The following is a 26,387-nucleotide window of genomic DNA, read 5'->3' on the forward strand; positions in this document are numbered from 1 at the left end:
ATTGCAAATTAATGCAATTGTCTCCCCAGAAGTTAATTAGGCTAGGCTGACAAATTTATACTTTCTAATAAAACAAACCAAGCTTTTATGTAAAAAGAAACTATTATTTTGTCTTTTTTTTCTGGTATATTCTCAATACCAACATGAGCTAGCAAAACAGAAATAATGACTGAATCTATGTATAAATTACAGCCCACAATATGAAAGGGATTAAAACAGGAAGAGGATTTTTCACAGCATAAGGCTGTCAGTAATGGAGCTATCTTGACCCCTGAGACTGAAAAGATGCAGTTGAGAAGCTAGAGTCCCCTGAATATGGAAAATTGCTGAAGTGGGGAATGACAGATTAGGTGTAGCAGCTCAGTATTTTGACTGCAAAAAAATTCCATTTGTACATAAGTCAGAGTGACTTTGAACCTGGGCTGCATGATGTCAATGAGATTATCCTCAGGTTTCACCCAAGCCTTAATTTTGTACATATATGTCTTCTCAAGTATAAATTTTAGACGTCTCTCACAAAAAAAAATCTGTGACATGCCTTGATCTGCGCTGACAATAAAAGAACTTTGCCAGAAAATATTGGATATTGCTGCTGCTAAAAATCTAATAAAAAATGAAGATGAATACTGCTCATGTCAGCACTCAAAGCACCTTACATGCCATTGTATTTTATCTTGTACAATCATTTAAACTGTTCAAAATGAGTGTGAAATGCCTTCATTCACTTCTGGCTCTCGGTGCCAAGAATAAACAGAGCCTGGGAGTCAGTTCAGCTAGAAGAAATGTTACTCACCCGTGCATGTTTTGCCATCCTCTTTGAGTACAGATCCTTCTGGGCAAAAGCAAACAGTGCCTTTGGATGTTTGAAGGCAGCCGTGGCTGCATTCGGTGTCGTTACTTGTACAGGTAATCAGCTCTACAGTAATTTAAGGAGGAAAAAAATCCTAAATTATGATAAAAATTTATATTATGACCCTAGTAAGAGATGCTAACATTTTCTTAAAGAGCAAAAGAAGAAGAAGAGAAAGAAAAGAGTAAGGAAAAGAAATATATAAATAAATAAAGGTGTGATATTGAGACTATAACACCTGCAGTCTTTCTGTGGTTTTTTATGCTGTATTGATGTTTTTCTTTTCCGTATCTTTTCCACACCCTCTCCTAATTACAACCCAGGAGAAAGAAAAAGTTGCTGAGTCTTGAAGTCATTATACTTGTCAGCCGTAAATTTTCCAAAATTCTCTGAAGATGTGTTACCAAAATAGAAGTAATTTTGAGAATTTTCTTTCTTACATTTCATCAAAAATAGATCCAATTGTAAAAACTACAAGGAATCTATACTGAAAGAATAAGTATAAAAGACAGAGAGAATGAGGAAGAGCTACTTTCCACTACTCAAAGTACAAAACAGTTAATATCAATCAAAACAAGAGAAGAACCTTCCAGAAACAAAACTATGTTCCTTAGTGTCGATTTTAGAAGTTATAAGGGCAAAATCATCTGAGGACTTGGCAATAGCTTTCCCTTACTTGCTATTAGAAATATTGCAGTGGCAATATTTTTTATTGTTATTTTTTATTTTTAATGCAATTAAAGATGTGCTCCTTCCACCCTCTGTATAGCAGTACTCCATCTCTTTGTTCCAATTCTAGTTCCATATGACTGGAGCTAATGCAAGATTTCCACAGCTGCTTATATAAATCAGCTGCAAACATTGCCTAAAATGATGCACAGCTCTTGCAAATATTGCTTCTCGAGGGCATCTGCATTCTGGACTGGACTGTGCTAACCACTTAAGCACAGAGAACAGGGTCCAGGAAATTCAAATGTCTTTCTGACCAGAGATTGTGCTTTAGATGAAGAGCTTCATAAAGGACTTGGAGGACAAAGCATCAAAATCTCTGGCCAGCATTTGGACTTCTCATCTTGTGTGTGTCTCTCTCAAGTTGTATAGTTGGTGAACACCTGCCTTGTGCTGCAGTAGTTAAGGGGTCACACTGTCCAATCTGCATCCCTCGACTGTGCTAGGAAAACATTCTTTGCTATTTAATTTGAGCCCCCAGAATGCAGGCATACAGTTCGAGCTGGTCATCCAAAGTATGACTGAGTTGCACAGAGTCTAAATGTTGTTTTGGACACAAAATTATATTCCACCTCCCAAAAACCTCTGGCTGCAGCCCTCCCATAGTTCTTGTGCTGCAGTTAGCTGCCTTGTCCATCTGTCACACGCACCCTGAACCCCCACCTTTGGGTCACTGCACCTTGCTCCTTGCTTCTTTTTAATAAAGATGAAGAAGTGGCTCTTACAGAATCACAGAATATCCTGGGTAGGAAGGGACCCACAGAGATCATCAAGTCCAACTCCTGGCCCTACCCAGGACTCCTGGAGTCTAAAATAGATAGACTGCTAGAATATGTTAGATTCTATGGCTGTATTTACACTCCAGTATTGATATTTAATATACCCTAGATCCTTATCCTGCCATGATCCACACTGAACTCATTGGTTTGCTCTGGCACTCCTGCTTGGGCCTTATACCAATGTTTTATTTCCATGGAAATAAAGTAGAAGGACCTTTGTCCATGCATAAGTTTCACTTCAAAAGTGACTGGCAATATCCCAGGACCTCAAAACTTGGAAGCCTTTCACATTTTATGTTCTAGACTTACTTAAGAAAGGCTAGATTCATTTTTAGGCTGAGCATACACATTTAATTCCACGAATGCCATACATATTAGCAATGCTATCAGCCCTGATCTGAAAAGAAAAACATGATGCTGTGAGCTGCTCTTTCAGAGACTGGGCAAATCCTTACAGAGTGAGCCAAATTCAGAGACCACATTTAAAAATATATAACTGATCCTCCTGGAATATGTCACCAGGCCTAATCTGAGAAGAGGTCTCTCTGGAGTTGTGACTCGTTCTTTTTTCCCTCTGAAGAAGGAGCATATACAATTTCTCATGTGTAACTTATGCTTCCTTAAACACAACACCTGAAATGAGTTCACTCAGTTTAAGCTGATCTGCTTACATAAAATGGGATTGGAAACAAGCAATGCAATACACAAAACTTTCAGCAGTTCTAGTGTTCAATGAGGACTCTCTCCAGTAGGATACTCCAAGAGTTTGTCTATTACAGCTCCTTACCATGGCATGTTTTCCTATCAGGCAGCAGAACAAAGCCTCTTGGGCAGGTGCAGTAATAGGAGCCAGGGATGTTCACACAGCCTAAGGTGCAGCCGTGGTTCCAGAAGCCACATTCATTAATGTCTGCAAAAAAAAAAAAAAAAAAAAAAAAAGAGAACTTGTGTCAGAATAACCAGCCAATGTTAGAGAATAGATTAATGAAATAAAGTAAGGGATTGAAAAAGTACATCCTTTTTTGCATTCATTTCACAAAGTGTGGTTTTCCTAATGAACTAAGAAAACAAGTTTGCAGACCTCATTGAAATCAGTGTTAAAAACCTTCTAACAAAACATACTCGTGCCATTTAAATCCTGTGCACATCCAAAAAATGTACATTAGACACCTCCTTAAAACAAAAATTATCTCCAAAAATTTGGGTTCAACATGACATAAGTAAAAGCTTCAAAACACAAGTGCATTAGAAGTTGAAACTCAGAAATCAAGCCTGAGAAGTTCCTTAGAACTGGAATGCTGATGTTCAAGCAAGTTTGTAAACCCTGTAAGCTAGGAATTCTGATGCCATTATGTCTTATAAAACCTGGTCATGTAGTGAAAAAGATGTTTTAAAAAGTTTTATATTATCTATTATTAATAACAATTTTAGATTTTAAATAAAACAATCCAGATTAAAATATTTAGAAGCATGTTAAGAATTTCTGTCCTTTAAATTATTTTAAAATTTAAATTTTAAAATTTAAATTTTTAAATGATACTTCAGACAGACATCTCATTGCTGGATTATGAAATGTTTCACTTTTGGTGTTACATCCCATTTCATCCTTATTTTAAAATTAAGTTAGCACACATAAGCATTTCTACTCATCTGAATCTCCTTTACCTACTCAGACCTAAATTTCTTACAAGAATAGCACCTGTGACACTTTCATAGGTCTCTTTTTAAACTATTTCAGAACTTGAAAGGACATACAGCTGAAATGTCATGCTGAAATTTTTAAAAGCTCATAGTAATTTTTCAAACTCAAGATAGTAAGTGAAAGAACAGAAGAATTTTTTTCATGTGATGTAATAAAGCTGATGAGAAATTTATGTATTACCTTCACAAAACTGCTTATTTCGACTTAAAATAAAGCCACTGGAACATTTACACCGATGAGTCCTTGAGTCTGGCCTGCAGATTCTTCTTCTGCACTTTTCTCTGTTCAAATCACAGATTCCTTTTTCTGAAAAAACAATTGCAGTGTAAGTAGAATGGAGTTCTTATTATGCTAACCTTCCAGTAGAAAGATCATAAGATATGTATTTTCTTCTCAACATCTGCTTGCTCAACCAAGCTGAGGAATGTATTATTAATACAAAATAACTTAATTTTTCTTCCATTGGTAAAATCAGGCAAAAAAAGCCAATTACTGTAAAAGTGAAAGTCCTTGGAATACTAGGAGTAGGAGTGTGCAAACAACAATTTTGAGCTCTATGTCAGCACAAGCAGATCTAGAGAGAGCTTGAACTAGGGGATGGTTTGGTTTGGGTCTATACCTGCAGTGACTAATTCAAGTCTCCTACAGCTCCAGTCCTGCACCGTGTTACATATTACTTTGTAAAAGACTCAGAAATAAGAACAACAGAGAGGGAGCACTTAGGCAAAAAAGAGAGTGAAGAGAGATTTTTAAGACACAGCATACAAAGACTGTTGTTGTTAGTATTACTATTACTGGTGATTATATTGGAGTATTATGACCACATTATTACTCATATTATTTAACAAAAAAAGATAACTGGGGAGATTATAATGATCAAGTGTTTCATTTGGGCAAAATGTATTAGCACATTCTAGACAATCTTTGTATTAGTGTGGATCTATGAGAAATACACATTTTAAATGCTGAGCTCAAATTTCAAATTCAGAACTTTTCTTCAAAGGAAGAAGAAAAAACGTGCCAAACAGGTCCCCAGGAGCCTTTCTATTTCTCCTGCTTCACAGGAAAAGCTACTCCAGTATCCTTTTCATGGGAAGGATTGCAGAGCCTCATGTCTATGCTGAGCTATCTTTCAGGGCTGTGCTTTCAGATATGCAGCACTCATGATTTTATCTTTTGTCTCCAAAATGATTTTTTTAATTTGAACTGATGCTACTGAATGTTTTGTGCAGCCACATAAAATGCTGTCTTTGCCCTGGGCTGTTTGTGTAAGACATCACAGCCTCATACAGGCAAAGAAATGAATGAATGAATACGTGTTCAATTTTTTGTGCTGCTTTCAATTCACAATCTAAATCCCAAGAGATGGAAAATTGCATAACATTTAAGCTCCAAGTTTATTCTTCTGCTAGCCACAACAGACAAAACATTGGCCCCTTGGTGGAATGACAGATTACATCCATAAAAGTAATAATATATAATTTCCCAGACAGACACTGCAGCTTGGCTGCAGGCACAGACACCTTGCACATATTTGGTTAACTGGTTAAGTCTTCTCTAACAAGGGTCATATCATTAAATGCAAAATTATGAATGGATGATTATGGACTAGGTAGATATTATCTATGTTATTTTGCATGTTGTCTTTTAAGAGACTTGAATTTTTTGTGGTCTTAGGTGAGCCTCTCATTCAGTAGAATTAATTTTGAATTGGACACAATCTTTTTCTACTGCAACTGAATCAGGAATGTATAGAAGTGAAGAGTCTCATCTTCAAATAAAGAACTCATTTGAATGACAAAAGTGCAAGTGCATACAACCACAAAACAACAGAATCCATAAACAAAACCATATTCAAGGTTGCATCACATGCTGATCCTTGTTTCTGATTTTTCACCCCATGGTTGTACCAATATTGATCTAAGTCGTCTAAAAAGACCTAAGACAACTGGGAGTTACAGAATAAATAACAGAAGCTATATTCTTAGTATAACTTCTTTATATAGCAGAAGTTTTGCCATATAGACTATCTCAAGAAGATAATTTTAACTGACTAAGTATTAGAATGCTATGTAGCTATATCAATACATAAAAAACCAATCACATTTCAAAGCTTAAAAAGAACATTGATTAAATTGTGAATCACAAAGTTTATAACGTAATATTTTCTGGAAGAACACCATTACCTACTACATTCGCACTTACTAACTTATTTGTGTTTTGTAGGACATTTTCCTCTCCCATAATATGCTTTATATGGAAATACATAGATATTAGCCTGATGCTGGTATCACACACTGTAAAGAAGTACAACATAATTTCTCAAAAAAAAACCAAAAACATCCAAGTGTACTGAGTATGATTAATCTGTTAGGAAACATTCTTTCAAAGAATTCCAGAGGCATTATTCGAGATTTTAAGGTGTTTCAGATATTTTATGAGTTGTTATTAAAAGTGCCACAACAAAGTTGTTCTGTGGGGTTACAACAAGATGAATTAACGCTCGTCTCTCTACTATTTATTGGCACTGACCAGTACAAGAAAGTCACTTGAAAGATAAAGACAAGAGGGGACCTGAGGAATTTAAGTAGCAAAGTAAATAATTCAAACTCCAGTAAAATAATCAAATCATATCAATTGCACACTTCTCCTAAGTTCTCTTTTCATCTGAAGAGCTAGTTACCTGCTTTAAAGAAGGCTTGATAATTCACAGCTGACACTACATTGCAATGTACATTTTCTTAGCTTGTACAGAGCATCCAATTAGTCTAGGTATGCTTTTATCTCCAGGTTTCTCTGTTGTAAGATCAGCTATAAATCTCATTTGAACTCCAGGCTCATTAGTCCTCCTTTCATCACTGTTCTTGCACTGGATAAGCCAAGCAACGCACATACAAAGTCCAAAAGGCTCATCTGGATTCAGCCTGTTAAGCTTCTTTCTACTCCATAACTTCCCAGATATTTTTACAAGAAGTTATTTGGATTTTTTTTTTAAAAGCTACTGCTGACAACCCTTACTATCGTACAAAAATTTACTGAACATGTTGGAAATATACATACATTTAAAATATTGGTAGGTTATATATTAATAAAAGCAGAGAAAGCCCTTTTCCATTGAAAGAGAAATGCCATAAAGCAGAATGCTCTGGTGGAAGAAGTGAGGTAAAGCTTCTAAGAGAAGAATAAAGGCTAAGTGCCCACAGCCACTGAAATTAAGCTGCACATTCTTGCCCTAGTTCCTCTACGTGAGAGCACCAAATGTGTCAGTAGAAAAAAGTGCTTCCATTTTCCAGGACAGCCATTTTCCCCAAAGTAAGGACAGTTCAAGTCTTGTCTCTGAATAGACTCCCTGTTCTTACAAGGGTAAGCTTGATTTCCAGGAACACTTTATCTTCTGATCTCAACACAAATTGGCACTGCAAATAAAGCATTTGGAGGGGAAAGTTCCTTTGGAGGTTTTGATTTTCCCACTCAGACCAGTCTTCAGAGGGCACAGACTGCATGGTACTGCATAAAGCTGTTGGCTGGCATGAAGAAAGGCAAAGCCTATTTTACAGTAGCTATTTAGGAATAGCTCAAAGATATATTTACAGTTTCATTCTTGCTCATATGAACTAAAACAAATACGACGTTCTCCCCATATCTTTATACCTCTAGGAATCACTGGCTGACCTCCCTTGGGAGTTGGGCAGACACACAAATACCTCCACATTCTTTGCTCAATTGTTCCTCTTCAAGCAAAACAGGTGACAAAAGCTATTCCAATAAAGTAAGAATGCTCTGCTCCCCAGAGACAAGAGGACAAGACATTATCTGCCTGGACATCCTCCACATCCTGCTGCCTCAGCAGGAATCCTCGAGGGAGATGAACTATTGGTAGTCAATCACCTTCATATTTGGATCCACAGTGAAAGGCAATGAGATGACCAACTCACACTGTGGGCTGCAATTGGTGTCAATTAAAGAGATAGGAGCCTCTTACCCTATAGCTATTATAGCAGCTTCAAGACTGTCTAAGACCTGCTGACTTTTAGCTGAATCATTTCACAGCAAAGCTGAGACATCCACTTGTAGAACATACTGAGTTCTTAAAACCCTTCACTTCCATAATAATCAGCTGTTTAGAAGTGCCTTAGACTGAAACTTCCAGAATGAAGCAGACATTTGGTGAGGATAATGTAGACAGAGGGTCAAAAAACCTGTATGCTTTGTACATTTAGCAGGAAAGCATAAAAATATCTTTGTGTAAAGAAAGGCAAAAGAAATGAGAAAGTCACACTTATCTGCATGTGTATAGAGATTAATATATATAGATTAATAGTGCATGCTAATCATCTTCTACCCTGATACTCAGCTGGAGCTGCGCACACTAAGTGGAACTGTGGATCACTGAAGTGAAAAAAACTTTTTCCTTTATTTCACTGGAATTTTGCCAAAGAAAATTCTTACTGCAGAGAATCAGAGTATATGACATTGTTAATTCTCATACATAGCAGCATTACATTTACTTACCCAAATCCTGAGAATCAATCCTTGCACCCGGCTGCTTAAACGGATGGACTATTTTTATCTCCACTGGTGGGAAGAATGATGGCTTCAGGCTAATTGTGACTACAACGTTCCCAGTATATTTGTTGGCTCTCCATATCATGCCAGACTTCAAGTCTGAGTAGTACAGGTGCTCAGCAAAGACAGACATACCAAGCAATTGATGACTACAAGAGAGGAGAGCAAAATGTATAGAGATTACCTGATCCCTATATATTTACTCATTCAAACATTTTATGGATGTCTAGTTCAGTAAGTTTCACTGAAAATTACCCTTCTTTGTATTGTATATATATACACATTATAGTATTTTTTATATATGTGAATCAGAAGAAGTGCAGATACATTCCCAAAATAATTCACCACTCATAATCCTACAAAGTTGCAAGAAATAGACACAAAATGGATAACCTGCATTTATTGCAGGTTTATGATCTATTGGTCAGGACTGACTTAACTGGGAGAGAATGCCTAGACGTGACCATGCTTCTGGTGAACCCACATGGAAACTTGGTTTGTTGAAGGATGTAGGCCAGGCAAATTCCACCATTTCCCAATATTCTGTGCCTGCTCTGACAGCTCTGACTGTCTGAGGAAATCAAAGTGGAGATGGAATGGTAGGCATAGGACACTCCCAAAATCCATCTTCTGCTGCTTCTCCTATCTCAGAAACATAGTTTCCATTTGCTGGTCAGTTATAGCAGCTAGCAGGAATCACAAAAGGGTCAAGTTTAAAATAAGAGAGAAAGCACAAAAAATACCAAAAGTGGTATTTTGTCTTTCACTTTCCAGTGCACAATTCAAGTGGAAAACTGAGAATCCAGATCATCCACACTAAAGGATTAATGCTTCAGTGAACGACAACAAACTCAAGGGAGAAAGGGAAAAAAAAAAGAAAAAACCCAAAGTGACTGCCGGCAATATAGGGAGAAGCCAACTTTGTGTTCATCATATGCAAATGGTGGACCACATACTTAAATCAGCAGGCCAGCAAAACTGTGTATTTTTCCCAGTTTGCTGTTGGAAATCCCTTTTCCACATATGGCAACCCAACCATACTGAAAGCCATTGCAGTGACAGCCTTTTCCTGGTCCCTCACTGACCCCATGACCACCACTGTGCACCTGTAGCACTGCACAGCATGGAGACCAAAAGCATCTGGGTCTGACCCCCTCAGCCCTGCTTGGCACTGGCACTGGGCAGGGACAACTCTCTTGCACAACACAGTTTTCTCCATGTCTGCTGATGCTTCTTGGAGAGCCTGAGCACAGGCCCAAGCTGCTGAGGAGGACAACAGGCTTAGATGAGGATGGAGCTCAGTCTCCTGAGCACAGCTCAGACACCTGAGCTCACCCACTGTGACCTTGGATAAATCATTTAATCTCTCCTTTCGGCTCCTCTATCTGCAGAAAAAGGCCACTAATAAACACTCAGAGAGGATTTCTAAGGATTAATTAGTTATCATTTGCTGAAAGCTTGGAAGAGGGAGAGTGCTGAGTGGCAGTATTGTCCTTTAAATCACAACATTTTTCCATTTTCCTATCGTTAATGTTACCTTTACAGTCACAGGCCATTTGTACTACTCTTTATACTCCTCATATTGTGAACTGACCCAATAAAAGGGAGAATGAGGGAGAAAGCTTAACTGAATCCCTGAAATGAATATTTTATTTCTGAAAAGCTCTGAGGAAAACTCACTGGACAGAATTTCTGAGGAAACGAACAGCTCCACCGTCATAGTCACACGATCCAATATGGGAAATCTCTTTTCCATGGTCATGTTGGATCCAGTATAGCCTTGTGTCAACCAAATCTAGTGAGATGGCCTTTATTTTTTCTGTAGTTTTAAAAATATTTTCCATATCACTTGCACTGAGGGACACTCGGTGTATGCTGGAAACGGTACCATCTGAAGACAAAAATAACAACCTGCAGGCAAGAGAGGCATGTTTAAAAACCAAACCAAACCAAAACAAAAATCCCCACAACAAACAAACCCTACATTTTCAAAATCACATCACAGCTACACACACTCTTTATTCAGTTATTTAGTTACTCCTGTATGCAAAATTTCTCAGTATGGTACTAGAACTATAAGCACTGCTGGAGATACTAGAAACTAGCATTACTAGAGGTAGTAGCAATTTCCCTCAAGTGGGTCAAGCAGGAATCAGCCCAGCTTAACCACAAAGCACTATTGTCTGTCTCTCTGCTTTGTTCAGCCATGCGGTCAGTCAAGGAAACTGGAATAATTTCTCAAATCTATGGGGAGCTCCTGCAAATTTGTGGAAATTTGAGGTCTGATGTCTAGGTCCTTAATCCCATTGAGATGGCAAGATTCCAAAGACTATTAGCAATGCTACTATCATCAGAAGATTGGTTTATGTGCAAATGTATTAGGAAAGGACATGCGAGCCATGAGCCTTAATATCAAAATAGTTGCACACACTGCTGAGCAGCTTTAATGCAAATCAAAAGTGGCAACAAAGACATGCTCTTGCTAAACAAAACAGGCATTTAAAATTCTGCTCAAGGTTTTGTTTTTTTTTTTTCAACTTTAATGCAAGAGGTTTAGTGTAAGAGAAAATTAGCATGGAGAGCCCACTATGACAATTTATACTGGTAACTCTTGAGAAACCAGGTCCCTCATGTGAACATGGTTCTCAATGTAAATTACTTGAAGCTGAAAGGAGCATCTCTATGAAGGCCAAACTACTGGTAATGCTAAGCAGCAACTGTGGATTCGGAACCAATATTCAGACACTGATAAAGAAACAAAAGGAAACAGCAGCAAACTGTCAGTTTAGACTTTTTTTCAGAAAATGTACCAATTTGTGTTCTAAGTGTGCTTGGTCTGGAGCACAAGTGACTCCCAGCTTTTGCAGGCATCGTTCACTTTGCTTTTGCAATACTGCTTTCCTACCCAGAAACTTTGCTCAGAGAGGGTAGATTGAGATTGGATATTAGGAAGAAATATTTCACTGTGAGGGTGGTGAGGCACTGGAATAGGTTGCTCAGAGAGGCTGTAGATGTCCCACCCCTGGAATTGCTCAAAACAGGTCAGAAGGGACTTTGTGCAACCTGGCCCAATTGAAAGTGTCCCTGCCCATGGTGAATGAGTTGAAACTTATAGTCTCATTTCTATTGATTCCATGAAACCACAATCATAGTACTTTACATATTTGGAGTCTAATTCAATGAAATTCCTAACCCCTTTAAAATTACCTTTGTTCAGCATCAATGGCAATCCTTGTGGGACGACCAACAGCTCTTAGAAGAACTCGGCGTTTCTTCCCATTCATGTCAGTTGCTTCTATGGTTCCTTTCTGTCTGTTGGCCCAGAGAATGTCTTGATTTATCCAGTCAATAGCAAATCCTGAAATGCCTTTGTCTATGTAACACAGTCTCTGCAAACAAGGAAAAGACAGTTGACAAGAGGAATCCTAATGACTACTCTAAACTTGGCTCTTTTACAGGAAATAGAATGAACTGAAACTTTCCAGTTAATTTCTTTGCCTACTTCATTTTCTTTCAGACCTGTAGTTATTTCTCTTTCTTTTTCTTTCATCATTTTCATTTGGTCTTTGTACTTATACATACCCCCTCTGAACTGAGTGACTCCCTGCAAAAGGAGAAGCTGTTCTGCACAAGAAATACAGTGGAATAATATTTAGCTACCATGTTTTGCATTTGACACACTATGAAGCACTCAGGCCTGTACTGTTAGACATGGAAGTGTCCTAACACGCTGCTGCTGGACCAGATCCTTTAAAATTAGTGAAAATACATGTGTGAAAATTCCACACAGGTAAATGATACTAGCAATCTCTCTCAAACAAAAGAACACTCTCACAGTAATAAAGTTCAGCCACAACAGCTTGTCTGCCCTTCTTAATCAGCCAGATGCAATCAACTGCACAGTTTTTTCTGAGCAAACAACAAAGTGCTAAGAGCATTTATGCAACCATAGAAATCAAAGAACTGAGAAAAAATGAGTAGGAATTTAAGCACATTCTTCTCATAGCATTTGTGTCAGCTTGCATTACAATAATCTTGAAGACAAATTTGTAATGCCAGAGAATAATCTATAATTGATAGAAACATTAGTGTCTACAAAGCCTTAGTTTGTTACCCGATCCACTGAAAATACTGTATGCACTAAATGTGGATGCCAGTAAAACAGCCTGGGCTCAGGATCAGAACTATTAAAACAGCAAAAGTAATGTGCTAATTGATGAACAGTAAAGGCAGAACTGTGCCCAAGGAGCAGGTGGTTTCCATAGAGGGGCTTACACCCTTTAACAAGGAGAATTCCAAAAACTGATTACTTTACCTCTCGTTTTGTGCCATTTAGGTGAATTCTTTGAAATAGTCGCCTTTCAGAGTCTACCCAATACACTTTCTCTTCTACATAATGAAAATCTGTAAGTGTTGATGGACCAGTATCAGCAACCAATCTTTCATAATTTGTCCCTTCAGTGTCAATTCTAAAGATGGCATTTCCATGGCTAAAAAGCAGGAATGGTGCTGGGTCTGGTGTGGAGAAAACAAAATAAGACCAATTGATTGGTAATCATTGCATTTTTGCTGCATTAATTTCTCATCAGTAGCATATTAGTCAAAAATAAAGTTTAAGATATAGCTGTCTCATTTCTTATTAACAACTTTCTAGGTGTATAACAGAGAACCAGTAATGTATAATGTAATGGTCCTTTCACATTTAAAGCTGAAAACTATGGCAAAAATCTGAGTTAGGAAACTGAAACTACAGTGGTTGTTACCACTTATCCCAAATCCAATAGCCCAGTCAGAGGTCAGAACAACTGCAACATGCTTGCCAACTGAGGTTGAAAGAAGTTTGCCATGGATGTGCCTCCAAGTTAAAGATTACTTCAAACTATTGTGCTATAGCAAGAATTTATCACAGAGAAGTAGCCTGGAGTCTCCCTTTAACTATCCAGAAAAGGAAATTGAAGATCCCAAAATAGGGCAAAAGAAGAAACTGGATACTGAGGAGGTTTCTTGTGCTGCAGAAGGCTGAAGGAAACCAAAAGACCCGTACTTAAAATTCTGACAGCTCAAATGCAACGACTTCTTCCAGACAAAAACTCTATTTATAATGAGCAGAAGGTAAGAATGTAACAGTAACAATAAAATAATAATAAAATATGTTAGAATGAAAGGTGCTCCAATTATGCCCCATACTGAAGAGAACCAATTAAGACTGAAAGTGATGAGCAGCCAGGATGGTCCCAATAGCCTTGATGCAACCTTAGAAGATGGTGGTAAGTTTGGAGTCCAATAATGACTGAGGCTGATCAGGTTTTATCAAGTCTTCTTTGTTATTTTTAGGATATCACCATAGAGCACAATTAAGAGTGCACAAGGAACCTTAACTACATTTCCAAATAGCAAAGGTTTTCATTTAGGCTGTCTGTCAAGTGCATACAGGAATGCAGTTCTTATGCAATCAACACATTTGAACTTCAATTTTGAAGATAAACATAGGTTTGTTGTTTTCTTTTTAGTTTGTTTAGATATGCATACTTGTTTGGGGGCATTAAGTCTATTCTGTAATGTACTACTAAAAAAACCACATACAAAATATAAATCTCATTGTGTCAGTAATGCTGGAGTTTTATAACATGGCTGCCTGAAAAAACAGATCCTGGCATACAAGTAGCCCTCAAACCAACTGACTCTGAAATGCAATTATTGATACAGATTCAACAGAATGACAGCTTTCAAGCCTGTGTAATCAATTGCTGAATTATTCCTCAATGAAGAATCAATTCTCCATGTATTGGGAATGGATGCCATCAAAGATGCACTACCATCAGTTTTCTAACACATACACTTTTGAAAATTAAATTGATTTTATTGACAAGGTTCACATCTTTTTTTAATAAATATCTTTACTATTAGCATGAAGCCTGGGACTTTAAACTCAACAGAAAGCACATCAAAATTTAGACAGATGCAGATGCTTGATCGTCATAATTGCAAGGTTGTTTAATTTTCCTTTCAAAGCAGAGGAATGAGTCAAATTTTGATTTCTCCAAGTGAAGAAAGTTTTGATGACAACCCAGGATTTAATTTTGTCTTGTTCACAGGGAAGATTCTGTATTAGCAGAATGTTTTGTATCCCAAATTTCAAAGCTATCACTTAATTATAGCAGCTGCTTACAGGGTTTTAATCACTCTCTTCTTCTGCTGCTACTTGAACTGAGCAACCCCATGTGAGCATTTTTGAACAAGGAAAACTTGCTTCATGTGAATGGTAAATGAATGGTGAAGTGTAGCAAGGGTGATTTATCTAGGGGATTTGACAGCTACCGCCTGCAGTTTTGCCAATTACTTGACCAAGAGTATTTATACTCTTTGGTTTTGTCTTTTCCACTCTCTGAGTTCCATACCAGATGCCTGTGAATGAGAGCTGTAAATGGAACAGGAACTGAACGAATCTAACTTTTTCTGCAGAGGCACCAGTCAGATTTTGGGCTCAGTTTTAAGAGGGGGTTAAATAACAGGTAAACCATAGCTGCACCAAAGATCTTCCTGTCTTTGAAATACGAAGGTATTTCACCTGGTGTATCCCTCACAGAAGGGTTTATACCCGACTTAAGGGTTCCTTATCCATCACAGTAGCTACAAAATCACTTTCTGCTGTTACTACAAATATTAGTAATAACATGTTAAAAAGTTGTGGTACTCCAACATAAAGGTAATATTGATTTTTGAAAGATACCTGTGCAGAAAATATCACTGGGAAGTAACATGTTTCTTTTTACTTCCATTCAGAAGTGGAGAGTTTGCAAAGGATCTAAGGATGTTTAGGCAGGACCACAAAAAATCCAATTCAGGTTTCTGTGAGTTACATGTTGCTGATAATTATGATGATTCTAGGGCCTGGGCTAAAATATTTGTGTTGGTGACTGTTTGGAGCTCTACAGAATACTTTCGCTTTTGTTCACAGTCCCAAAATCTACACACATAGGGACTCAAGTACAGCTCCCACTTCTTGGGTCAGAAACGTGCCTTGCCACATCCCACCTCTGCATTAGCAAGATAGCCTGGTAAATACCAGTCAAAAATTAGAAAACTTGAGGTCCTGGATGAGAAGGGAGCTGTGGTGTATCCCAGACAGGAACCAAAGCCAGGTGTTCAGGAAGTCAAAGTGGAGAGGTAAAGAGATGCACTTCAGAGCACTCCCACCTCATACTCTAGATGCAGTAGGGGGTTAAGCCAATCAATAAAATCCAACTAATTTATTTTCCCCTGGGTAGCATCATTTGAGAACAAAATGAGGGTTAATCAAAAGCTTTAACTGCAAATGTTTTCCTCTTCAAAGAGCTAAAAACCTTTAAATTTGAATGCATGGCCCACATTTAAAAATCTACACTCAGGACAGAGAAAGGGAAAGAAATAACCCACAGTAGTGCTTATGTTTTTTTAACTGCCAATGGATGAAGCCAAAAATAAGGGTTTCCTGCTTCTAATTTTAGAGCACTATCCCTAGAACCTAAACATACTGGAAAGACACCAAGGGCCAACAGACTGAAAGCAGCCAAGGTAGCAGAATCTCGTGTACTGACGTATCTCCTTGAAAGTGAGGTATAAGAAGATTTACAGTTTTAAACCAGAAGAGAAGGCAAACAGGAAGTGATTGTTAAGTTTAGTTGCTTGTTTTCTTAGAGTTATTCATCATTCCACCACCATAGTTTACATTCTTCACTATCACTCTGCTTTGGCACCCACTTTTAACCTCACCACTTACCCACACAGTAGCAGAGACAGTTTTTGGTCAGTCAACCAGAGAACCCCAGTCACTGGCCAGTAGGGACCAGCAGGCATGGTTCACTTTGAAAACAAATGCTAACTGAATCTCTAAAGCCCTTTTTCAGCAATCAAAAAGGAAAATGTCCTTACCACTCGCATAGCAAGACTGCTTGTCAATACCCAAGGAGTAGCCAGGCAAACAGGAGCAGATATATGACCCTGGAATATTGATACAGGTTTGGCCACAGGTTCCCAAACCACCTTCAAGGCACTCATCAATATCTGAAATAGGTGTTTGAAAAAGATCAGGAAAATTCAGCCAGCAAAAGCAGTAAAGAACAAGCAGAAAGAATACCTTTAATAAACTTGTCTAATAATAAATTTCACAAAATTTCATATCCCATCATTAAAAATTGAAATGAGGATGTATTCCTTCATGCATTGGTTACAAAATTATTTGGGAGAGGGGGGATTAATTTATCATTGTCACATTCACAGTGATTTTGGAAGCTGTTGGGTTTTTATTTTGGGGTTTTTTTCATAGTCAATGGAAATTACCCTTCTCCCTAGTGTCTGGGCACTGGTCTCTAATTGCTCAAACACAGGGAACAGACTTGTCTTGATTTGTGTTATTATTTGCTATGCAAATGCTACTTGCAGCTGCTTCCTTCTATCTTTATCCCTTTTTCAACAGTAATAATTTTGCCAACCAATTAAAAGACTTTATAAAACAGCAAACCAGAAAACAGACTGTCACAGCACTGAGTTCAATATTGAGCACAGTTTTTTGAGTCAAATCTCAAACAGACATACAAAACACTAAAATTCCTACTGTATTCTGACAGAAACAAGCCCAAACTAAGGCACCAAGCAAATTAATTGCAAGCTAGGCTTTTAACTGCTAGGTTAGGCTACAATCTTTAGGAATTGAAAGATATTTGATGTATTTATGGTGATTTATCAGTGACTATTAAGTCCTAAACAAAGGAATCTATTAAAAAAAATATTACCACTAAGGAGCATAGTTTATACTAAGAGGGAAAGAAATTTACAGTACCATGGATAATTGTCCTACAAAATTGAGATAAATTTTAGTTCCTGCTGAAAGCAAACACATCTGATAGTAACTTCCCAAGGTACTTGACATCTGACAGTACCATATGCTGGTAGATTTCTTGTATACTTTCTTTCTTCAACTACTGTGTAATGCTTCCTCTAAGGAGCAGCTTTGTTCTTGCCTGAGTTCTAGTTGATATCAGTGACTTTTGTTCTGTATTTTATCACGTGACTTGGAACATGCAGGAATAAAGCAATCAACACATTTTGTTTTAAAGAGGTACTCTCCTGAACTAGCCACTAAAGGATTGGATTCACAACCAAAACTAGGTCTGTGTGTCTTATGTCTAAGTCTAAAGAAGGGCACCTTGACTACAAGGGACAGCAAGTTAACCAACTCACAAAAGACTTTGAAAGAAAGTTTCTCAGCAACTTAGGGACACCTAAGCAACCAGATCTCTGGTATCCCGTGGTTCTGCACACCAGTTCCCTTAACTGCTTTAAGAAACTGTGTGCAGCAAGAGGTGTTCAAAGGGGTTTCTTCTGTGCCCAAGTCTCAAAGGTGTTCCAAAATTAATGTCAATGCTGTACCAACTGGGGAAAGCTTCCATTTTGTGTATAGTTTTCCCACAAGCTTGTGTTCTGAATAGCAGATGAACTAATTTAATAACGTATCAAATGTAATCAGAGCACATGCAACTGATTTCTGTTTAACAGATTATGAAGGTAAAGCAGAAGCATTTTCAGCAATGTAATTCCTTAAAGTACTCTAATTCTAACCCACAATTTTCTTCAAACAATCAGCTTTCAGGAGCATATTTTCCCACATGTACTAGGATTGTACATTCCATTCTCCACAGCATTAATAAAGGAACTCTTCCAAATCCCCTCTAGGAAGGTTTGATGGGCTTAGAAGTGTGTTAATGGGCTACGGACACCACAGGCTCCAGGTCACCACTAAAACTAGATACTCCTGGCAAACACTGCCAGATGTCACTGAAGCTAAAGGGCTCCTTAACAGCCCAAAAGGGAGGGCTTTGATGACCCTTCAGATCCCTGCCCAGCTGCTATCAGTGTTAGACATGAACTGCCACTCTCTCCCTGATGCACTGGATGACTGAAAAAAACTGGACACTTGACTTGATCCAGCCGCCAGCACCACAGCAGATGGGAGAATGTGTTGATAATACAGTTTATGTTTGTCAATGCACTTTTCTGACAGTAACAGCTTGATAAATGAACCTGAAGTTATATCTCTGTGGAAATCAAAAGTATGGGTGAAAAACACAACTGTGTAGATACAAGATTCCTAAAGAGAGAAGTTGTTTGACTAAGCAATATGAAGCACTGCTGAGCTATTATTCAATCACAATAAAGAGCACATTAACTAAGAGTGAAAAATTAGGCCTGACATATAGATTGGATCTGAAAGTCTGCTTTCTCTGAGAAGGATTTGTGTTCATACTGGACAGGGAACTGACCCCTTAGCATGTTACTGGGTAAGAAAATTAAAATCAGAGCATAAATAAAAACACGAGAAATCAATAACGGCAAGGAAAAATATTGCTTCTCTATATGGCAGTGGTCAGACTATCTTGCCATGCTGTTTGTATTTCTCAGATTAAGGTTGTTAAAGGATCATGAAAAATTAGAAAGAGTATACAACAAGGATAGAAAGCCTGATTTGAAGGTAAAGAAAAGTGCCTTTCTATGAGAAAATTCAAGAGCACAGAATGCTTAGATTATCAGAAAGAAGCTTGGGAGAAGAATTAAGCAGAAGAAATTAATACCTTCACAAAGAAAAAGTAGCAGATTTTCTAAAAGACACTATAATCTTTTTCAGGAACAATTTAACAAGCACTGATAGCTGAGAACTAAAGCCAGGGAATTCAAATTCAGACATTAAATTCACATTTTAACAGGAAGGGTGAATCACTAAGAGAACTGGCTTCCAGGGAAAACCCTGAAGGCACTGAATATTCTGAAGTCAAAGTCAGACTGGGAAGACATGCTTTACCAAACACAGGTTACTGAGCAACACACCAAGGTAAAAGGACAATGACCCTTTATTTCCAGCTTTATATGAGTATACAAAACTGACTCTCCAAGAAAGAGAACACGGATTGAGCAGGCTACAGGAATTTGCACTCCTTCCCCAGTAACTGCACTTGAAGAGAAGATTTCAGGGTTATCCGCCTGTGCATTTTCATCACCACCAAAATTCACATCGTGAAGTAAATCCCACATGCACTGAAAAGCAAGCCATGGCTCCAGCTGACGAATGGCCCTTGTGGAAGGAGAACTGCCCAATAAAAGAGCAGGGCTACAGTGGCCACAAGCAGCTCAGCCACTGGACAGTGCCCTTCTAGTGGCAAGCAGGAACAGCCAGGAGACACAGGGCTGTTGTGAAACAGCCACAGCACTGTGAAGGTTTGGCTTTTATGTCTTTAACAATGGAAGATGATCCTATGCTTAATACTCTCTCCTCTTTGTTTAAAGTGAAAAAAAAAAACCCAAAAAACCAAAAAAAAACCCCAAACAAAATCCAGCCAAAAAAATCAAACTGAACTAACATATCAACCAATCAAACCACCAACTCCAAAACAAAGCAAAACAAACAAACAAAAAAAAGGGCTTGTTTTTAGGTTTAGGAGAACTCAGTCACAAAACCATCCATCAGGTGTAACTAGCAGTGCCTTCATCTGCACTTTTAGTGCCAAAGGAAAGCATGGAGCTGCATCCTGTTGAAGCTGTTTTACGTGTCCTGGCAACCACATCCCCCAGTGGGAACTTTACCCTGTGAAAGAAATCGGCTTAGTGAACACAAAAGCTGTCTGCAGTGCCCTGACAGCCAGTCCTGAAAGGAAGAATGAGGTTCTGCTTAGTTCTCAAAGACTTCTTTATGCAAAAAATGCCTTGAGAATCAGCAAAAACGATGAATCATGTCATCACGATGTTGGCAGCTCTCAAAGACTTTGCATACAAATATACTACTTTATTGAGAGTCCTGAGAAAGGCTCTGGTTGCAGAAGGTTGAAGCATTAGTATGCCTGGCAGGGACACAGAGAAACCACAGTGAGCCAGAACTTGAATTTCATTATGGCCCCAAATACATACATTATATACATAATATATACGTGCAGATACATACACTCAAATAACCTCATGCAAATCTAGTTCCTGTTGAGTTGGATTCATGATTAATTCAATGCACTGTATCCAGCCACCACCATAATATTTTCAATAAGGCTGAACATGAAATTTCATCTGGGTGACAAAGAAAGCAGGCCATCACTTTTTTTTTTTTATCTATTTTGTTTAAACCATCCATCTCAAAGAACAGAAGACAGCTAGAAATGGAAAAAAAAAAAAAGACACTCCAGCTATCAGCAGGTCACAATGAAATAAATGATGCACAGTTCAGTAGTGAACTCAATTTTAAATGAGGCTTAAAATACAGCCTGATCACTCACAATTTTTGAGAGGATAGAGGTAGTGAAATGTTTATGTACAATGATACGAAACACAATATGAATACAATAAGGGGATCACGACTCCTGGTGTCTTCCAGCCCAGATATGATCATGTCACAGATATGACAGCAAGTGAGAACATATGATTTGTCAAGTATAAAACAGAATCAAATTTAGAATTTAAATATAATTTAGAAAACAGTTGTAAGCATCATGTAGAGAAAGGACAAAAAAAATCCCAGGAACTACAGTATCTTTTTTTCTTTTCTGGATTCCAGTCTCAAGTGTTTGCTCACTGGTATGGATAAAAATTCTACTTTTGAAATAAATTCTATGTGAAATAAAATCTATGTGTAAATTAGTAGCTACAAAATAAAACTCTATTTCCTGGATCAGGCAAATTCCATTATATTATTACTGGCTTGAGTAAAAGACAGAGGCCATGAGGCATCATCAAATACTGTCATCCAGCTGCCTTTAAAATCAGGTTTCAAATTAGATACTAAAAAGTAGTCAGTCTGGTGTTTTTTAAACAGAATACAAAGTTAATAACTCCTGTTTTACACTGGACAAAACAATGAGCTTTCAGTATCAGTCACTGGCTCGGGAGTCTGCTCCTCAGCCTTCTACAGTATTAGGCATCATGTGATGGGTGATGCCATTTCTGCCTTTTCTTGTAACATATTTGCCTCCTTCCTATTTTAATCCAAGTTTTTACAGCTGAAGATAGTGTTTCTCCATACTCAGCTAGATCCAGCTGAATGTGAATCTTCTCTTGGTCTGTGGTTGAGACCAATGTTCAAGAATTTCTGGCTATTATTTGGTAAAAATATTTACAAGCTCCTTTCCCCAAGTCAGTATAAGAAGTGAGCTGTCTGGAAGACAGCTACTGAAAACAAGGAAAAAGCACCTGAACTGCAGCTCTTCTGAAATATAGAGGGAAGTAGAGGCATCTTATCAGATTTATCCCTGTCATGACAGAGGTGGAGAACAGCTGTTCATTTCATTGACTCTTACTGCTCCTTATGAGATGCTTGCAAAGAAAGAAAGGAGAGTTTAAAAAGTTTTGGCATTTCATATTTCTCAGAATACAGACAAAAATTTTAAAAGAAAGTCTTCAGAAGACTGTATGGAGTAAAGTGAAGACAGGATTTAGATAATTAAGGAGAATTTAAAGATGTAAAACAAAAAGGAATAATTTAATGTTCCTTATCTCTGTGATAGGACAGAGGTGAACAGGAAGAAAGAAAAGAGTATAGCTTGAGAAGGAAATGTCTGACCAAAAGAGCTGACCTAGATAGCTGCAGTTGTCACCTTCAGTTGCAGGCTGTGGCTCCATAGGAATGTGCAGCATGTTAGCCCTGTAGAATCAATGAGGGCTGAGCAGCTAATGTCAGAATTTGGTAGAAATGTGTTGAGTTTGAGAACCTATGACTAGGCACAACTTCAATAATATGGGCTTTCCTTCTTCTGAGACTTTTTTAGAATACTGTTGAGTATCTTAAAAATTATTATCTTTCTTCAGTTTTCAAACTTCCACAGTATTTAAATTCAGCCCTGAAACCAAAGTACACCTCCAGTCTTACAGTACCCAGAAGAAAATATATTTACCTAGGATAGCTCAAGACTAACAGGCATTAATATTTACTCTAAAATTGATAATGCAAGAGGCTGCTGTAGGGCCTTCTTCAGAAAAACATGTGGAAAAGTTTTTCAGTCTTAAGTAGGGAAAGCATCTATGCACCATGAGAAAATAAAAAATGCTGATATTAACATGGTGTTTCAGGAAGGCACAGGCAACTCATTCCAGAAGGCAAAGGCTTAGTGTATCATGTAAGCTTACATTGTCAAATATCTTACAAATCAAAGCTCTCCTGGGACCAACATGTTTTTTCTGTGTAGGAATAATAGCTCCTTTGTAGGCCAGACTATTTTTTTTCAGAGGTAGAAGTTTCTATGTTTCCACTGGGGTCTGTGAAAGATGAGTTATTAAAGGTGACTGATCCATAGTCCTCATAGCATCTTTAAATAAGTTATTAATTCAAGATGGCATGTCAAAAATTGCAGAAGTGCTTCCAATTCTACCATAACTTGTCAATATATTGATGCATTCATTCATCAGACTAGTTTTGCTCTGACCTTGTGATCTTTTCTCCCATACTTTCTTTCCTATGAGCCTTGCTGTTTTGGGACTAACAGCCCCTTAGAAAGGCTCTTCCCTCTTGTCATACCAAGTCAGGATTCAAATAATCTCTCTTAAAATAACTGTATAAAATTACGTGAGACATTCAGGGTTAGATTTCATTATACTTCCACAGGATGAGGAGGTCTTTGATCTCTGAATATCCATAGAAATAAAATGAATTAATTAAGGAGTGAGCTATTTAGTAATGTAAGAAGAAAATTACCTAGACCTTTGTCTGAAGCTGCTGTGTGGAAAACAGATCTAGAAAAGCCTACACACATTCTGGCAAGTATCACTTGTAGCCATTCACTAGCAAAGAGCAGGCAGAGACACCTTCTCAATTCAGGGGAGTCCTTATGGCTGGCAGGTTGCCACCACAGCCTCAGACGATGAAGAACATTTTGCAATTGGTGTACCTGTTACAGCTCACCAAGAATGGTCGCCAAGCCACGATTCAACTTGCTGTCATTGTTCACAGGTCAGTGGTATGAATCACACCTCCCACTCACCACTTTTATCTCCAGTATTACCTTCAAAGCCTGCCTCCAGCTTCCTGACACTTGCTTGCACTGCACATAATTACTCACATAATTACTGAACTAGAATATCATGCATCCTGTCTTTTGGTCAGAGCACCAGTTGTGTACCCAGTGCACGGAGGAAAGAGGAAGGGAAATCCCTTACACACAAGCATCCTTCAGTCTTACATTTCATGTCAAAATTTCACCTTTACTTAATCCCCTGTAATCCAGTGGTCTGTAGTTGAAAAATTACCGTAATGCATCTCATTTTTCACTTACTCTATGTCATATGGAATTGCTCAGAGAATGTGACAGCAACATCAGCCCTTATGCAGATTTCCTCTGCTGCTATTTCTTTGGAGAGTTTGCTGAGCTACTGGCCAAGCTGTTTCAGTGCTTCATCTAGAGTCCTCCATTCATACCACTGCTAATTTTTGACAGAAAAGACTTAATGCAGGGCAGGTTATGTCTTTATTAATGGAAGAGCAATATGCATCAATATGCAAAATATGTCCACTGGAGGAAAAAAAAAAAAAAAAAAAAAAAGCGCCTTTGCAGCCTTTTGCATATTAATATTTAGAGTGGGGTTTTGACTCATTAAACAATAGCCAAGCAACTTCATCTCAGTAGGATTCTTCCATTATACACAAGCTCTCAATGGGAAACCCAGTAATGCAAAAGCCATAACTAATGGACATCCTAATCAGCTCTTGGAAGGTAAGTACATGCTAGCATGGATCTATAGGAAAGACTGTGTAAAGAGCAACAGTTCCTAAGGATATGGCACATCCTCTGCATGTATTTCAGTCTGAGCTTGCAGAGAGACAGGTCTAGGCCATGGAACAAATGGCCACCAACAGCAGAGAGGGAAGATGATCCCCACAGGGACACCCTCTGGTTTAAGTTTGCCTAAAGGGAGTCCAGTCTGTGCATTTTGAGAGTGTTTTTCCACATAAAGCAAGCATAGCAAGAGGTGGTAATATGGACATAATTTTAAGAAGTGTGCTTCTCATTTGAACTGAAGCATCAGGGTAGGAGCACCCTAGGTGTGCTTGGTTCTCAGTAAACCCTCAGTCAGGTTTACAATTTGTATACAAAAGATGCCCAGCTCCTCCCTGCTGAATATGACAGCATTTAACTTGCAGGCTTCTGTTTTCTGCTGACGAGATGGTATCTCTTGGCAGAAAGCATGGAAGAAGCACCTGTTATTACATCACTAGAATCATGACAAGAACTGAGTCAGAGCCTCTGAAGCCCAAGGAATCTAAGGCAAAAGCATTAACTCCAAGTATGAGGAGTTACTTGAATACTTTCAGAGCATTTCCACATCTCCTAACTACAAAGCTCACAACTTCATTGGCTCTGGATTTCTTGGAAAATTTGACCTCATGGTAGAAGGGGAGGGGGAAGGCTTCTGTCATCCTTTGTCGTACACTTTATAAAGAATTGCAACCTGCATTTTACCTGCTCCAAATCACTGGAGATGATTACAGTAATGTTAGTGCTGCACATTTCTCCCAGACCTCCCTAACACAGTATTAAGCAAACCTACTATCCGTGTATTGCATGATATGCATTATTAGTATGAGCACACACATCTACATGTAATAATAAGCATAGAAAAATAGCTTTTAAAGTTATCTCGCCCACATCTGAATGTATACTAATACATGATCATTAAAACACTCTTCATGTATGTATACAGAAATTTAAAAGTACACCTACACTTACATTTTACATATATTGAAGCGTGAATACATGCATGCTCATGTACTGAAACTGTGGAGACACTAAAGCTATGACAAGGAGTTTTGGTAACTGGAGAATAGTCCATATCTCTTAATGATCATGTAAAAATTTATTCTGCTTTCTGATAGTTAAGCCAACTGACAAGTAATGATTTCTGGGAAAACAAAACAAAAACAAACAAACAAAAAACCTAACCAAAAAAAAAAAAAAAGTTCTCTCCATTTTAAAATGCAACAGATATTGAGAAGGTGATTTATCAGTTCTGCCACTACAATACACAAGCAATCTGTAAAAATCTCTTCCAAAATTATAAAGCTAAATTAAGAGAATACAAATGCAGTTCTCTTAATCTGGGAATGTTCAGCAACTTACCTGTACAAGCAGAGTTTTCAGGCTTTAATCTGTATCCATTAGGACAGTTCCAGTACTGCAGAGCTGAGAGGCTGACAAAGCCAATTTTAAAAACCACTGGCAAAAAAGCAACAAGGAAGAGAAACATAATCTTGAGGGGGTTTTTCAGCTGTCACTAGAGAAAAACTAGCTTGTATTCAGTCATATCCAGGACAAGATGAGCATGTGTAATCCCAAAAGTTTTCTGCAATCTGCCACTTTAGACTCAGACATCTTATCACAATTTCAAGCTTTATCTTTGCCTTGCTTTTCTTGTCACTTTAGACCTTACTGTGTCTGACTACAACCTTGAAGAAATTCCTGGGAGATTTCTTCCCCACTCACATCAGGGCTTTTTTCTCTCTCTCTTTAGTTTCCTTTTTTTTTTTTCCTCTTTCTCCTTTGGAAGCCGGGTATGAAATGCCTGACACTCTTGCCACAAATTTAACACAGCTTAAAAGGCATGCTCGCAAGGATCACTTCAAATTTCTTTGCAACAAGGCTGCAGTTTAAATCTTAAAAGCAGAGAATTCAGAAAACTCTTCTCTGCAGCTCTCAGAGGAGTGCAGGCAGCAAAACCTCCAGGTACCGTCCTTCTTCGAAACGCGTTTGTTTTTTACATTCAG

The 26,387-nt window shown here is 38.1% G+C and overlaps 1 protein-coding gene across 5 annotated transcripts in view; it reads right to left on the minus strand.

Annotated features, from left to right (window-relative positions):
* The window catches only part of EGF (epidermal growth factor), a 57,613-nt gene extending 31,226 nt beyond the window's left edge, over positions 1 to 26,387 (minus strand). For 2 of the 5 annotated variants that reach the window (XM_079306466.1, XM_079306468.1), the window contains exons 1-9: positions 25,744 to 26,011; positions 16,538 to 16,669; positions 12,942 to 13,141; positions 11,834 to 12,015; positions 10,307 to 10,537; positions 8,573 to 8,775; positions 4,241 to 4,366; positions 3,146 to 3,268; positions 794 to 916 (exon numbers count right to left, since the gene is read on the minus strand). In XM_079306466.1, coding sequence (XP_079162592.1) covers positions 794 to 916; positions 3,146 to 3,268; positions 4,241 to 4,366; positions 8,573 to 8,775; positions 10,307 to 10,537; positions 11,834 to 12,015; positions 12,942 to 13,141; positions 16,538 to 16,669; positions 25,744 to 25,870 — 1,447 coding nt within the window. In that variant the 5' untranslated portion in view covers positions 25,871 to 26,011. Of the gene's footprint in view, positions 1 to 793; positions 917 to 3,145; positions 3,269 to 4,240; positions 4,367 to 8,572; positions 8,776 to 10,306; positions 10,538 to 11,833; positions 12,016 to 12,941; positions 13,142 to 16,537; positions 16,670 to 25,743 lie in introns of all 5 variants that reach the window. The other 3 variants (XM_079306465.1, XM_079306467.1, XM_079306469.1) reach the window with 3 other exon arrangements.

Source organism: Erithacus rubecula (genome assembly GCF_903797595.1).
Source record: "Erithacus rubecula genome assembly, chromosome: 5".
Classification (NCBI taxonomy): domain Eukaryota; kingdom Metazoa; phylum Chordata; class Aves; order Passeriformes; family Muscicapidae; genus Erithacus; species Erithacus rubecula.